Here is a 15,594-nt window from a genome sequence, read left to right as displayed (position 1 = left end):
TCTCCATGCGACCGGGACAGTGAATTCATTGTAGAGAGAGAATAGTTAAGAGACGAGGAGGCCATTTGGCCCACTTTGTTTCTTCCAGCTCCAGGTAGAATAACACCGTCAGACTCCTTCCCCAACACCCTGCAAACGTTCCTCTCCCAAGTGCCTATCCAATTCAATTTTGAAGGCACTGATTCTACTTCTGGCAACCTTGCAGTGAATTTCAGATCCAGATCTTAACTACTGACTGCCCAGTGTCTTCACCCGCAAACCCCACCCCCCCCCCCTCCCCCCGCCGAGAAAAGAAGTCCCTCTTCACCTCTGTCTTAAATGGGCTTCTCTTCATCCTGAGACTGTCCACCCCCTAGTCTGAGATAAAAACGTAGAAAACCTACAGCACATTTCAGGCCCTTCAGCCCACAGAGTTGTGCCAAACATGTCCCTACCATAGAAATTACTAGGCTTACCCACAGCCCTCTATTTTTCTAAGCTCCATGTACCTATCCAAAAGTCTCTTAAAAGACCCTATCATATCCGCCTCCACCACCGTTGCCGGCAGCTCATTCCACACACTCACCACTCTCTGAGTAAAAAATTTACCCCTGACATCTCCTCTGTACCTACTCCCCAGCACCTTAAACCTGTGCCCTCTTGTGGCAACTGTTTCAGCCCTGGGAAAAAGCCTCTGACTATCCACACGATCAATGCCTCTCACCTCACTCGTCCCATCATTTAGTAATACTTTCTGGGGGGTGGCCTTGCTTGTGCTGAAGTTGACGTCCATTTGCCTCAGTTTTGTGCCTTTGAATCATCTCCCGATATAATTTACTGCATCCTCCTCACTTACCAGGTGGTGCAGAACCTGCAGCTCGGGAACAAGAGGCTGAAATCTCAGGGGAAGAGGAGCAAGAAGTTAGCCAAAAGCCTTCTGAAGGAAGCTGAGAACAGGAATAACCTGGCCCTCTGGAAGGAGTACGCCCACTTGGAGTGGCTCCTGGGCAACGTGGAGGACTCGCGGAGGGTCTTTGACACAGCCCTAACGATGGCCATTACCCAGGGGCTGACGAGCTCCCCGCTGTGTAACCTCTGCTTCCTCTATGCGTCACTGGAGCTGGAGTTAATGGGGAGCCTAGGGGGAGCAGCATCCTGTCGAGCGCTCTACGTCCTGATGAGATTTGCCCAGGGGAACAGTTACTCGCCTTACAGCGGGGAGGTGCTGCCGGTTAATGTGCTTAAGGCTCGGAAGAGTTACGAACATGCTTTTCAGCACTGCTTAACCAATGACTTCTCACCACAAGATGTATTGCAAGGAACCCAGAAACCTGCTCACTTAGTAGCCCTGGTAGGTTGCTTTGCACTCTTCCAATACCTCACAGTGGGGATTCAAGTTGCTGACGCACTTTACAGACAGGCGTCTGAAAGGCTCACTGGCCTCTCCTCACTGAATGAAATCGAACTCGCCAGCGCTGGGATTTCAGCCTCTGAACGTCTGGCCACGATGCACGTGGCGCTGCTGAGATTTCACATGAAGGTCGGCATCTATCCCTTGCGTCCCCTTCGCGAAATGCTTGCGTGCGCTCTACAGCGGTACCCTGGCAACCCTGATCTCTGGAGGTTCTACGTGCAGGTCGAAAACACGTCGCACAATGGCAGCAGAGCTCGAAGGTTCTTCGACAGTATCACCAGGGCTACAAAAGACACAATATTACCCTGGTTATTCGCAATCCACGCAGAAGAGCAAAGGAAGGAACGTGTCGACTCTGTACAGAGGTGAGAACAGTCCTCGGCTCTCATAGATAATCAAAAAATACTGCAGGTGGTGGAAATCTAAAATAAAAACACTAGGTTTTCTTTTTCCCAAGGTAGAAATGTATTGGTTTATTATTGTCACTTGTACCACGGTACAGTGAAAAACTTGCATTACCGATCGTACAGGTCAATTCATTACATGTTGCAGTTACATTGAGTTAGTACAGAGTGCATTGATGTAGTACAGGTAAAAACAATAACAGTACAGAGTAAAGTGTCACAGCTACAGAGGAAGTGCAGTGCAGGTAGACAATAAGGTGCAAGGTCACAACAAGGTAGATTGTGAGGTCTACCTCACAAATGTCAAATACTAGAGGGAATAGTTTTAAGGAGGGAGGGGGAATATTTAAAGGAGATGTGCGGGGCAAGGTTTTTTTTAACACAGAGAGCGATAGGTGCCTGGAACGGGCTGCCACGAGTGGTGGTGGAAGAGATACAATAGTGGTGTTTAAGAGGCTTTTAGGTAGGCACATGAAAATGGAGAGATAAGGATCATGTGCAGGCAGAAGGGATTAGTTTAATTTGGCATCGTGTTCAGCACAGACGTTGTGGGCCGAAGGGCCTGTTCCTGTGTTGTACTGGTCTATGTTCTTTGTAAGGTGTTGGAAATACTCAGCAGGTCAGGTAGCATCTGTGGAGAGAGAAGCAGCGTTGATGTTTCAGGCTGAAGACCTTCCATCAGAAGCACTACCTCCACTTCTCTCTCCACGGATGCTGTCTGACCTGCCGAGTGTTGCCAGCATTTTCTGGTTTTGTCCCAGTTCTCATTTCTCTGCCTTCAGCCCCTCTCCCTGATCCTCTACTCCAGTGAGCTGAGGCCGGCACTCCAGGGCCACACGGAGAGTGCTCTGTTGTCCGAGGTGCTGGTTTTCAGATCAAACATTAACATCAAAAACCCCACCCGACTGCTTGGAAGAACCACCCTGGTCAAACTGAGAAACTGATCATCTGGTCCTTTTTCCAATGCAGTTCCATGGGATCTTGATTTGCTCAAATTAGATGCTATATTTCCTACATTCCTACATTAACCTTATAGAGGTACCATTAAAATCATGAAGGACACAGATAGGATGAATGCACACGGTCTTTTTCCCAGAGAAAGGGAATCAAAAACCTGGTAATTGGTTTATTATTGTCACATGTACCAAGGTCCAGTGAAAAACTTTGTTTTGCATGCCATCCATACAGATCATTTCATCACATCAGTACATCGAGGTAGTACAATGGAAAAGCAATAGCAGACTGCAGAATATTACAGTTACAGAGAAGGTACAGTGCAGGCAAACAATAAGGTGCAAGGGCCACGATGAGGTAGGTTGTGAGGCCAAGAGTTCCTCTTTAACGTACAAGAGGTCCGTTCAGTAGTCTTATAACAGCGGGGTAGAAGCTGTCCTTGAGCCTGGTGCTGCGAAAGATCTAAAAAGGACCTGAGGAGCAACTTCTTCACCCAGAAGGTGGTGCGTATATGGAATGAGCTGCCAGAGGAAGTGGTTGAAGCAGGTACACACACTAACAACATCTAAGAGACACCTGGACAGGTACATGGATAGGGAAGGTTTAGAGGGATATGGGCCAAACACAGGCAAATGGGACTGGCTTAGATGGGAATCTTGGTCGGCATGGATGAGTTGGGCCGAAGCGCCTGTTTCCGTGCTGTATGTCTCTATGACATTGCTTGAGATGTGCCTCATTGGCTGGGAAGTGCTTTGGGACAATACAAGGATGGGTACGATGATAGTTATCTTTTCCCTTTTCTCCCCTTTCCTCCTTTTCAGGGCAGACGCTGGGATCGTGCACAGCACTCTACCGGAGACGGGCCTGGTCAATCGCATCGGAGCCCTGTTTGAGCATGCGGTTCAGTCCAAGGCCGGTGTGAACTGTGTTCTGCTCTGGAGGATGTTCCTGCATTTTACGGTAGGAACAACCTGGGTATTTCACCATCAACAGGGGGACCCCTTCCCAATCCATGTCCCACTCCCCCCCATCTTGCTCCACGTTTTCTTCCCCCTTTTTCCCCTCTCTCTGCCCCTATCTATCATTCACATGCCACTGTCTCAAACCTCCACCCCCACTCCCCTCCCCTACCTGACACTACCTGCCTGTCATCTTACACGCCGCCCCCCCCCCCCCCCCCCCCCCCCCCCCGGTCCACCAATTGCCTTGGAACCCTTCTCCTTCTCCTCTTTGTGCTGGCCAGCTCCCCTCTCAGTCCTGATGCCAGGGTTTCAACCCAAAACATCGACAATTCCTGTCCTCCTACAGATGCTGCCCGACCCGCTGAGTTCCTCCAGCAGATTGTTTGTTGCTGCAGATTCCAGCGTCTGCAGTCTCTTGTGTCTCCATTTGATCTATTGTACTCTTCACCTATCGAAACATCTGGAAAGGAGGGGTTTAGAGGGATTTGGGCCAAACGCAGGCAAATGTGGCTAACTTGGGGCTAGCACTGTGGTCGGCATGGACGAGTTGGGCCGAAGGGCCTGTTTCTGTGCTGTATTACTCTGACTCTACAACCAGAGGGGTCAACAAAGAGTAAACCCTCTGACCCTTGGATTGGTAGCACAATTACCACAGCAGATTATCCTTTACAATCCCACTGTAGAACAGGGGAGGCAATGATTTCAGACATTATCCATGCTGGCTCTTTGAAGGGGCATCTGGTGACTGTCACTCCCTGCTCTCTCCTCGTGGTGGGATGGGTGGCAGTGTAGTGGGACTGACTGGATTGCTCTTTGAAAGAGCCAGTGCAGAAATGATGGACTGAATGTCCTCCTGTGCTGAACAGCACTGATTCTGTCCCCTCCATCTTGGGGAGCAGCTGGGAAGATTCTCTTTGTCTTCCCTCCCCCCTCCCCTCCTTTCCCTCTCCCTCGTTTCCCCCTTCCCTCTCTCCCTCCCTCCCTCCCTCCCAGCATTGCCCATTGCACAGGGTGACCCCTTGTTTCAGAGTGGATTTCCCCAGGGTCTGCAACACCAGTGGCATAACTGTGATTAACTTTGGTCAAACGATTAGCTGTTCCATTTGGTCCCACCTTCGACCGAGCACGGTTTGCTGCTGGGATGTTCTTGTTCCAATACTAACGATGCCATTTCCTTCAATCCTCCAACCGTACAGTCAAAGCGGGGGAATGTGGAGAGGACGAAGGGTGTGTTCTACAGGGCCCTGCAGCATTGTCCGTGGGCAAAGGTAAGCCAGCAACTGAAGCTCCCTGCTTTAAGATAAGATACGATATCTTTATTAGTCACATGTACTTCAAAACACAGTGAAATGCATCTTTGAGACACTGGGGGCAGCCCGCAAGTGTTGCCACGCTTCCAGCACCAACATAGCATGCCCACAACTTCCTAACCCGTACGTCTTTGGAATGTGGGAGGAAACCGGAGCACCCGGAGGAAACCCACGCAGACACGGGGAGAAAGTACAAACTCCTTACAGACAGTGGCCAGGATTGAACCCGGGTCGCTGGCACTGTAATAGCGTTACGCTAACCGCTACACTACCGTGCCTGCCCTCAAGCACTGCCCCACCCAGCCCTGGCAACGTCGTTGTATATCTCCTCCTTAACCACTTTAGTTGTGTCACATCCTTCCTAAAACGCACCAGCCACTCTCCCCTTGATCAGAGGCCATGGGCGTTAACCTCCAGCAAGCTCATCGCCGAGAACCTCTTTTGGATTTGGACGCAGGGCATTCTGTTCCCTAAAGCCCGTTCCTCGAGTCTCATTTTACCTGCCACCACTCTGTATTGCCTCACAAATGCCTGTTGATTTCTGCGTGGGTAACTTCAGATGAAGTGTTAATTTCTCAATGAGCAATTTGAAGGTGTTGTCGGATCTGGTTATTTTCGAATCTGCAGGTCCTTTCAGGAGTCCAGGAATGAGTTGAAAACAACTTGGTGCTTCACAAAGTTTTATTGGAAAAGTTTAAAACAAAGAAACAGTCACAGAGCACATGGCACTGGCTTTACTACTGGGAGATGAGCCGAGACAAAAGGAACTAAGGATGAGCTCGGGCCGGGCAGGGGCGGTGGAGAGCGAGAGAGAGGTAGAGGCAAGATAAGCAAGAGAGAGAAGAGCAAGCGAGAGAGAGAGAGATGAGCAAGAGAGAGATTAACAAAAAGCGACACCTTTTATACCTGAGATAAGAGGTACTTCTTCAATAACAATAGTCCAATCAGGAAACCTATTAGATACCTGTGGCAAAACCAACCAACGAGAAAACACATTTTCACGTGATGGACGAACCAATAAGCTAGGAAGCGATCTTTCCTTGTGCAGCCACTTGAGGTCTATTAAGCACTATACATATTAAAAAAAACTACTTCAAACAGTCGAATCCAATAGTGTCTACCACCCTTTGCCAAACCTGGTAGAGCCGCTGCCTCGTGGCCCCAGAGACCCAGGTTCAATCCTGCCCTCGGGGGCTGTCTGTGTGGAGTTTGCACGTTCTCCCTCTGACCGTGTGAGTTTCCTCTGGGTGCTCCGGTTTATTCCCACATCCCAAAGACATGCAGGCTGGTAGGTTAATTAACATAAGATATAGGAGGAAAATTAGGCCATTCAGCCCATTAAGTCTGCTCTGCCTTTCAATCATGGCTGATTTTTATAAGCCCATTCTCCTGCCTTCTCCTCATAACCCTTACTGCCCTCTGTGGCAACAAGTGACACAGATTCACCACCCTCTGGCTGAAGAAATTCCTCCTCATCTCAGTTTTCAAGGGACGTCCCTTTATTTTGTGGCTGTGCCCTTGGATCCTAGACTCTCGCACTGATGGAAACATCGAGGACATCTTCAAGAGACGGTGCCTCCAAAAAGGTGGCATCCATCACTAAGGACCCTCACCACCCGGGACATGCCCCCTTCTCGTTACTACCATCGGGGAGGGGGTACAGGACCCACACTCAACGGCTCAGGAACAGCTTCTTCCCCTCCACCATCAGATTTCTGAACGGTCCAAGAACACTGCCTCATTGTTTTTTTTTCTTGCACTATTTATTTAATTTTGTAACTTATAGATTTTTATGTCCTGCGCTTTACTGCTACTGCAAAACAACTAACTTCACATCATATGTCAGTGATAAATCTGATTCTGATCCTCTCCACGTCCACTCTGGCTGCTGTAAATTGCCCCAAATAGTAGAAGAATCTGGGGAACAAGAGGGGAATAGGTTATGAGGAAAATTAGTAGGGTTGGGGTTATCTTGCGAGTCATATGCGGGCTGTATGTTCTATGTTGTAAATCTCACCGTGAACTGTATCTAAAAAGCAAACCCAAGGCCCACTAGATGGCAGCACTGGAGTGACTCCACGACCAAGTGGGCCATGGTCCAGAGTTCAGTGATACAGGCTGGGGCTGCCACAGAAGATGCACCAGTCTGTTCCGGTCTTCAAACAGGATGACCTGGCTATCCCTTAAAACAGAAGGACAGAGAGGACAACACAGTCAGTAGCGCTGCAGCCTCCCAGCTCTAACAACCCCAGGTTCGATCCTGACCTCAGGTGCTGTCTGTGTGGAGTTTGCACGTTTTCCCTCTGACTGCGTGGGTTTCTTCCCACATTATAGGAAGGATGTGGAAGCTTTAGAGAGGGTGCAGAGGAGATTTACCAGGATGCTGCCTGGATTGGCGAGCATGTCTTATGAGGATAGGTTGAGTGAGCTAGGGCTTTTCTCTTTGGAGAGGGAGGATGAGAGGGGACTTGATAGAGGTGTACAAGATGATAAGAGGCACAGATCGAGTGGACAGTCAGAGACTTTTTCGCAGGGCGACAATGGCTAACACATAATTTTAAGGTGATTGGAGGAAGGTATAAGGGGGATGTCGGGGGTAGGTTTTTTTACACAGTGGTGACTGCTGGCAGAGGTTGTGGGCACAGATACATTAGGAACATTAAGAGACTCTTAGATAAACACATGAATGATAGAGAAATGGGGGGCTATGTGGGAGGGAAGGGTTAGATAGATCTTAGAGCAGGATAAAATGTCGGCACAACATTGGTATTGGTTTATTATTGTCACTTGTACCAAGGTACAGTGAAAAACTTGTCTTGCACACCGATCATACAGGTCAATTCATTACACAGTGCAGTTACATTGAGTTAGTACAGAGTGCATTGATGTAGTACAGGTAAAAACAGTAACAGTACAGAGTAAAGTGTCATAGCTACAGAGAAAGTGCAGTGCAATAAGGTGCAAGGTCACAACAAGGTAGATCGTGAGGTCAGAGTCCATCTCATTGTATAAGGGAACCATTCAATAGTCTTATCACAGTGGGGTAGAAGCTGTCCTTAAGTCTGGTGGTACGTGCCCTCATTGTGGACCGAAGGGCCTGTACTGTGCTGAAATGTTCTATGTTCTGTCCCGCAGATATGCGGGTTGGTAGGTTAATCAGCTGCTGTGTTTACCCCCAGTGTGTAGGTGGGTAGTAGAATCTGAGGGGAGTTGATGGGAGTGTGGGAGGAATTGGGAAAATTATTGCGGAATGGGATCGCTGTGAGAGCCAGCATAGACCCAACGGGGCCAAATGTCCGTTGCCTGTGTTGTAATGAGGAGTCTAGAATCTGGGAGTCGCTAAGTACCACCTCTATCCTTCCTCAGGTCCTGTACCTGGATGCAGTTAGTCTGTTACCAGGGCAGCTTCAAGAAATCATCGACTTAATGACCGAGAAAGAAATCCGGATCCGGGTTCCCCTGGAGGAGCTGGAAATTCTCATCGAGGATTAATCGGGAACGAGCTGCATTCCTGTGACTTCCCTCACTGTCCCCATGATGTCTCGAAGTACCCGGGGGGCAAAGGGTCAGGAGCGGAGGCGGACAGTTTCCCCACACGCAGCCCCATCGGAGGCCAGCCGCTGCCTCGTCTGAGGGCCGAGCTGTAGTGGGTCTGCACGCAGAAACGTCCCTCCCTCCCAACACCCCAGAGAGTAAACAAATGGATCATCGACAACCTTGGTGATGCAGGTTGAGGGAGGAATGCTGGTCAGGATTCCCGGGAAACTGCCTGATCTTCTCAACTGTGTCAGGGAATCTTTAACATCCAGTAATATAGGCAGATTATCATCTCATCCAAAGGACGTGTTATCAGAGACACAAAAAATTCTGGATGCTGGAATCTGGAGCAATACACAAAAAGTGCCAGAGGAACTCAGCAGGTCAGGCAGCATCCATGGAGGGAATTAAACAGTTGACGTTTCGGGCCGAGACCCTTCATCAGGACTGGAAAGGAAGAGGGCAGAAGCCAGAAGGTTTCTCTTCTTCCTCCAGTTCTAAAGAAGGTCTCGTCCCGAACCGTCGACTGTTTATTTCCCTCCATGGATGGGTTATCAGAATGTTCATTTGTAAGATTTCTTTTAAGTAATATTTATTTTGTATTAACTGAAAGATGTGTACAGTTGTCTATTTGTGTGCTGAGAATTAAACTCTCCTCTCAAAGTGCCTGACATCACATCATTTCCTCTTGCTCCTGGCTACGCTGGAAGTTTGAGAGGTGAAGACGACAGTCTGTTTGCAATCAGGTGGCTGTTTAACCCCTGTATATTGCACATAACTGGGGCCCGACTGCGATCCCTGTCGAGCTGAGAATCAATCCTTTATCCCTCTCTGACGGCCAGCTTCTAGTTCCTGCCAGTACATTACCATCCGCACCCCATCACCCTTCCCATTCACCTTCACCTTCACCTCCCCCTCACCCACCCACCACCCTTCACTATTTGCCCTCCCTCTACCCACCAAACCCTCCCTTCCCACCTCGCTTGGAAAGGTTCAAAAGGATGCAGTCTTGCACATTAACGTCTTTTGTGGGACTTTAATTCCGAAAATCCAAATACACTGTGTCATCTAGTTCTTTACTGTTTTCAAGTAGTTACATCCTCAAAAAAAACATCCAGAAGGTTTGTCAAACACGATTTCCCATTTTTAAATCTATGTTGACAGTATAAACCTGTTGATATTTTCCGAGTATCCTGTGTTGTCCTTAATATAGACTCTAGCATTTTGCCTGCTAGCGATAAGATAAGACAAGGTATCTTTATTAGTCACATGTACGTCGAAACACACAGCAAAATGCATCTTTTGCGTAGAGTGTTCTGGGGGCAGCCCGCAAGTGTCTCCACGCTTCCGGCGCCAACATAGCATGCCCACAACTTCCTAACCCGTATGTCTTTGGAATGTGGGAGGAAACCAGAGCACCCGGAGGAAACCCACGCAGACACGGGGAGAACGTACAAACTCCTTAAAGACAGCAGCTGGAATTGAACCCAGGTCACTGGGGCTGTAATAGTGTTACGCTAACCACTACACTGCCGTAGGACTAGTTACTCAGAGCCATGAGTGTCAGAGTCGAGTTGATTGTCATATGCACAAGGAGAACTAGAAGGGGGCATGAGAAGTCCTTGGCGAGTAGGATTAAGGAAAACCCCCAGGTGTTCTACACGTATGTGAAGAATAGGAGGATGACTAGAGTGAGGGTAGGACCGATCAGGGATAAAGAGGAAACATGTCCTTAATGAATACATTGCTTCGGTACTCACCAGAGAGGGAGACCTTGACGTTTGTGAGGATGGTGTACGACAGGCTGATGTGCTCGGGCATGTCAACGTATAGAGTATGTGCTGGAACTTCTGAAAAACATTAAGATAGAACAGTCAATGACACAAGAAATTCTACAGATGCTGGAATCTGGAGCAATACACAAAAAGTGCTGGAGGGACTCAGCAGGTCGGGCAGCATCCATGAAGGGAAATAAACAGTCGATGTTTCGGGCCGAGACCCTTCATCAGGACTGGAAAGGAAGAGGGCAGAAGCCGGAATAAGAAGGTGGGGGGAGGGGGAGGAGCACACGCAGGCAGGGGAGAGGTGAGTTCAGGTGAGGGGGGGAAGGTAGGTGGGTGGGGAGGGAGAGAAGATGTAATAAGCTGAGAGGTGATAGGTTGAAGAGGCAAAGGGCTGAAGGAGGAGGAATCTGGTAGAAGAGGGCAGTGAACCATGGAATAAAGGATGGGGGAGGGGAGGAGAGGAGATGGGCAGGTCATCAAGGCGGGGGAAGGGAGCCACAGGAATAAGGGAAGACAGAAGAATGGTGGGGGGTGAGGGGAAAGAAGGGGAGGGGTTACCAGAAGTTAGAGAAATCGATGTTGAGGCCGTCAGGTCGGAGACTCCCAAGGCAGAATATCAGGTGTTGTTCCTCCAACCTGTGTCTGGCCTCAATATAGCTGTAGAGGAGGCCATGGATAGACACGTCAGTATGGGAGTGGGATGTGGAATTGAAGTGGGTGGCCACCGGGAGATCCTGGCTGTTGTGGCGGACGGAGCAAAGGTGCTCGACGGAGCAGTCACCCAATCCGCATCGGGTCTCACCGATGTACAGGAGGCCGCACCGGATGCAATAAATGACACTCTCGGATTCACAGGTGAAACGCTGCCTCACCTGGGAGGATTGTCTGGGACCCTGACTGGTGGTGAGGGAGGTGGTGTAGCACAGTGCGGTTGCAGGCATAAGTGCTGGGGGGGGGTTATCAGCAGGGAGGGACGAGTGGACAAGGGAGTCACGGAGAGAGCAGTCCCTTCGGAAAGTGGAGAGAGGGGGTGAGGGGAAGATGTGCCTGGTGGTAGGATCCTGTTGGAGGTGGCGGAAGTTGCCGAGAATGATGTGTTCGATACGGAGGCTCGTGGAGTGGTAGGTAAGGACAAGGGGAACCCTGTCCCTGTTATGTCGGGGGGTGGGGGGTGAGGGCAGATGTGTGGGAAGTGGAGGAGGTACGGGTAAAGGCAGCATTGATGATGGAAGGGAAACCCCGGTTACTGCAAAAGGAGGACGTCTCGGATGTCCTGGAATGGAAAGCCTCATCATGGGAACAGATGCAGCGGAGGTGAGGAACTGGGAGAAGGGAACGGTGTCCTTAGAAGTGACAGGGTGGGAAGAGGTGTAGTCAAGGTAACTGTGGGAGTCAGTGGGTTTGTAGAAGATGTCTGTGGTTAATCTGTCTTCTGAGATGGAGACAGAGAGATCCAGAAAGGGGAGAGAGGTGCCAGAGATGGACCGGGTGAATCTGAGGGCAGGGTGGAAGTTGGAGGTGAAGTTGATGAAATTGCCGAGCTCAAGCGCGGATGCAGGAAGCAGCCCCAGTGCAGTCGTCCATGTAGCGGAGAAAGAGCTGGGGGGCATTACCAGTGTAGGCTTGGAACATGGACTGTTCCACGTAGCCGACAAAAAGGCAGGCCTAGCTGGGGCCCATGCGAGTGCCCGTGGCTACACCTTTGGTCTGGAGAAAGTGGGAGGAGCCGAAGGGGAAGTTGTTGAGGGTGAGAACCAGTTCAGCCAGACGGAGGAGGGTGGTGGTGGAGGGGAACGGGTTGGGTCTGTTGTCAAGAAAGAAACGGAGATCCTTGAGGCCTTCCTGGTGGGGGATGGAAGTGAACAGGGACTTGACGTCCATGGTGAAAATGAGGCGGTCAGGGCCGGGGAACTGGAAGTGGTGGAGGGCATGCAAAGTGTCATGGATGTAGGTGGGAAGGGACTTGGACCAAGGGGGACAAAATGGAGTCAAGATATGAGGACACAAGTCCCACCTGCTCCTGCCCCACTGAGACAATGGGTCTACCGGGGCAGTTGGGTTTATGAATGCTGGGTAAGAGGTAGAAACGGGCCGTGTGGGGTAGGGGAACCAAGAGATTGGAGGCTGCAGAGGGGAGGTCTCCGGAGGCGATGAGGTCAGTGATAGTGCTGAGAGACAATGGTCTGATGCTCCTTGGTGGGGTCCACGTTGAGGGATAAGTAAAGGAGGTGTCCGAGAGTTGATGTCTGGAAGGTCAGTCCGCCAGACTACAATAGCACCGCCCTTGTCTGTGGGTTTGATGGTGAGATTAGGATTGGTGCGGAGGGCAGTGCGTTCGGGGGGGGGGGGGGGCGAGGTTGGAGTGGGTGAGGGGAGTGCTGAAGTTGAGACGGTTAATGTCCTGTCAGCAGTTAGAGCTGAAGAGATCCAGAGTGGGCAGGAGGCCAGGACGAGGTGTGCAAGAGGAGGAAGAGGGCTTAAGGTGGGAGAAGGGGTTACCGGTGGTGGGGAATCCTTGGCCAAGAGTTAGGCTCGGAGATGGAGGCGACGGACGAAGAGCTCGGCATCATGGCGGGCACGAAACATGTTGAGGTGCGGGCGCAGGGGGATGAAGGTAAGGCCCCTGCTGAGGACAGAATGTTCCACCTCAGAGAGGGGAAGGTCAGAGGGGAGAGTGAAGATGTGGCTGGGGTCAGGGGAAGGTAGAGGGTTGGAGGGGTCAGAGGAAAGAGGAGAGTTAGAGGGGTCAGGGGAGGTGGGGTGGGAGGAAGTTGGGGGCTCAGAGGAGTGAAGGGGGGGTCGAGGGGTGGGGGGAGGCTTGGAAGACCAGGGGAGGGTGGGGTATGGTAATGAAAGCAGAGGAGCAGTAGGACCCAGCGGCGGTGTGAGAAGTCTCGACCTGGGGGCGGCTGGGGCTGAGGTCAGAGGCGGCAGGGGCAGGGTAGATGGCAGGGGCCGAAGCCTGGGGGCAAGCTCGGGAGCCGGAGGAGAAGGGGGCCACAGCCTGGAGGTAAGTCACCGGGGCCGGACGGGATATATCCAAGGTTATTACGGGAAGCGGGGAAAGAGATTGCTTGGTCTTTCACGATGATCTTTGTGTCCTCACTGGCCACAGGAGTAGTGCCAGATGATTGTTCCTTTGTTTAAGAAGGGGAGTAGGGATAACCCTGGGAATTACAGACCTGTGAGTCTTCAGTGGTGAGCAAATTACTGGAGAAGATTCTTTAGAAACAGGATTTATGGGCATTTGGAGAAGCATAGACTGATTAGGGACAGTCAGCATGGTTTTGTGAGGGGCAGGTCATGCATCGAGCCTGATTGAATTCTTTGAGGATGTGACAAAGCACATTGATGCAGGTAGAGCAATGGATGTGGTGTACGTGCATTTTAGTAAGGCGTTTGATGAGGTTCCTCATAAGATATCTTTATTAGTCACATGTACATCAAAACACACAGTGAAATGCATCTTTTGCGTAGAGTGTTCTGGGGGCAGCCCGCAAGTGTCGCCACACTTCCAGCACCAACATAGCATGCCCACAACTTCCTAACCCGTACGTCTTTGGAATGTGGGAGGAAACCAGAGCACCCGGAGGAAACCCACGCAGACGCGGGAAAAACGTACAAACTCCTTACAGACAGTGGCCGGAATTGAACCCAGGTCGCTGTGCTGTAAAGCATTACGCTAACCGCTGCAAAAAACCAGGAGGCATGGGATCCAGGGAAACTTGGCTGTGTGGATTCAGAATTGGCTCACCCATAGAAGGCAGAGGGTGGTTGCAGATGGAGTGTATTCTGCCTCAAGATTGGTGACCACTGGTGTTCTGCAGGGATCTGTTCTGGGACACTTAGGATGTGAAAGGGTGGGTTAGTAAGTTTGCTGATGATACAAAGGTTGGTGGTGTAGTGGATAGTGTAGAAGGTTGCTGTAGATTACAACAGGATATTGATAGAATGCAGACCTGGGCTGAGAAGTGGCAGATGGAGTTCAACCCAGATAAGTGTGAAGTGATACACTTTGGGAGATCGAATTTGAAGGCAGAATACAAGGTTAATGGCAGGATTCTTAGCAGTGTGGAGGATCTTGGGATCCACATCCATGGATCCCTCAAGGTTGCTGCGCAGATTGATAGGTTTGTTAAGAAGATGTATGGTCTATTGGTCTTCATTAGTCAGGGTATTGAGTTCAAGAGCTGTCAGATAATGCTGCAGCTCTATAGAACTCTGATCAGACCACACTTGGAGTATTGTGTTCAGTTCTGGTCGCCTCATTATAGGAAGGATGTGGAAGCTTTAGAGAGGGTGCAGAGGAGATTTACCAGGATGTTGCCAGGATTGGAGAGCATGTCTTATGAGGATAGGTTGAGCGAGCTAGGGCTTTTCTCTTTGGAGAGGAGGAGGATGAGAGGTAACTTGATGGAGGTGTACAAGATGATAAGAGGCATAGATCGAGTGGACAGTCAGAGACTTTTTCCCGGGGCGACAATGGCTAACACGAGGGGGCATAATTTTAAGGTGATTGGAAGAATGTATAAGGGGGATGTCAGGGGTAGGTTTTTTACACAGAGAGTGGTGGGTGCGTGGAACACACTGCCGGCAGAGGTTGTGGGGGCAGATACATTAGGGACATTTAAGAGACTCTTAGATAGAAGCATGAATGATAGAGAAGTGGAGGGCTATGTGGGAGGGACGGGTTAGATAGATCTTAGAGCAGGATAAAATGTCAGCACAACATTGTGGGCCGTAGGGCCTGTACTGTGCTGTAGTGTTCTATGTCCAAGTCCATGTGTGCACAGGTGCAATGCAGCAGCATCACAGGCACATGGCATCAGATAAGCAGCATTCACAAGAAAAACATAAACACAATTTTTACAAGAAAACACAATTAGAAAATTAAACAAAGTCCATTTTAGTGCAAAGTGATCAAAGTGGTCAGTGTTATGGTACTGAGGTAGTGATTAGAACCATAGAACAATATGGCACAATACAGGCCCTTCGGCCCACCATGTTGTGCCACCCTTCAAACTACACCTAAGACTATCTAACCCCTTCCTCCCACATATCCCTCAATCTTAAATTCCTCCATATGCTTATCTAACATCTCTTGAACTTGTTCAATGCATTAGCCTCCACCACCACCACAGGTAGCGCATTCCATGCACCAACCACTCTCTGGGTGAAAAACCTCCCTCTGACATCACCCTTGAACTTCCCACCCATTACCTTAAAGCCATGTCCTCTTGTTTTGAGCAT

At 50.1% G+C, this 15,594-nt stretch overlaps 1 protein-coding gene across 1 annotated transcript in view; it reads left to right on the top strand.

The window, feature by feature from the left end:
• The window catches only part of nrde2 (NRDE-2, necessary for RNA interference, domain containing), a 71,522-nt gene extending 62,298 nt beyond the window's left edge, over positions 1–9,224 (top strand). The window contains exons 11-14 of the mRNA XM_052013445.1: positions 839–1,758; positions 3,573–3,711; positions 4,910–4,981; positions 8,390–9,224. Coding sequence (XP_051869405.1) covers positions 839–1,758; positions 3,573–3,711; positions 4,910–4,981; positions 8,390–8,515 — 1,257 coding nt within the window. The 3' untranslated portion in view covers positions 8,516–9,224. The remainder of the gene's footprint in view (positions 1–838; positions 1,759–3,572; positions 3,712–4,909; positions 4,982–8,389) is intronic.
• The last annotated feature ends 6,370 nt before the right edge of the window (positions 9,225–15,594 follow it).

This window comes from Pristis pectinata, chromosome 1, assembly GCF_009764475.1.
Source record: "Pristis pectinata isolate sPriPec2 chromosome 1, sPriPec2.1.pri, whole genome shotgun sequence".
NCBI classification, from domain to species: domain Eukaryota; kingdom Metazoa; phylum Chordata; class Chondrichthyes; order Rhinopristiformes; family Pristidae; genus Pristis; species Pristis pectinata.
This window is presented reverse-complemented; position numbering and strand designations above follow the sequence as displayed.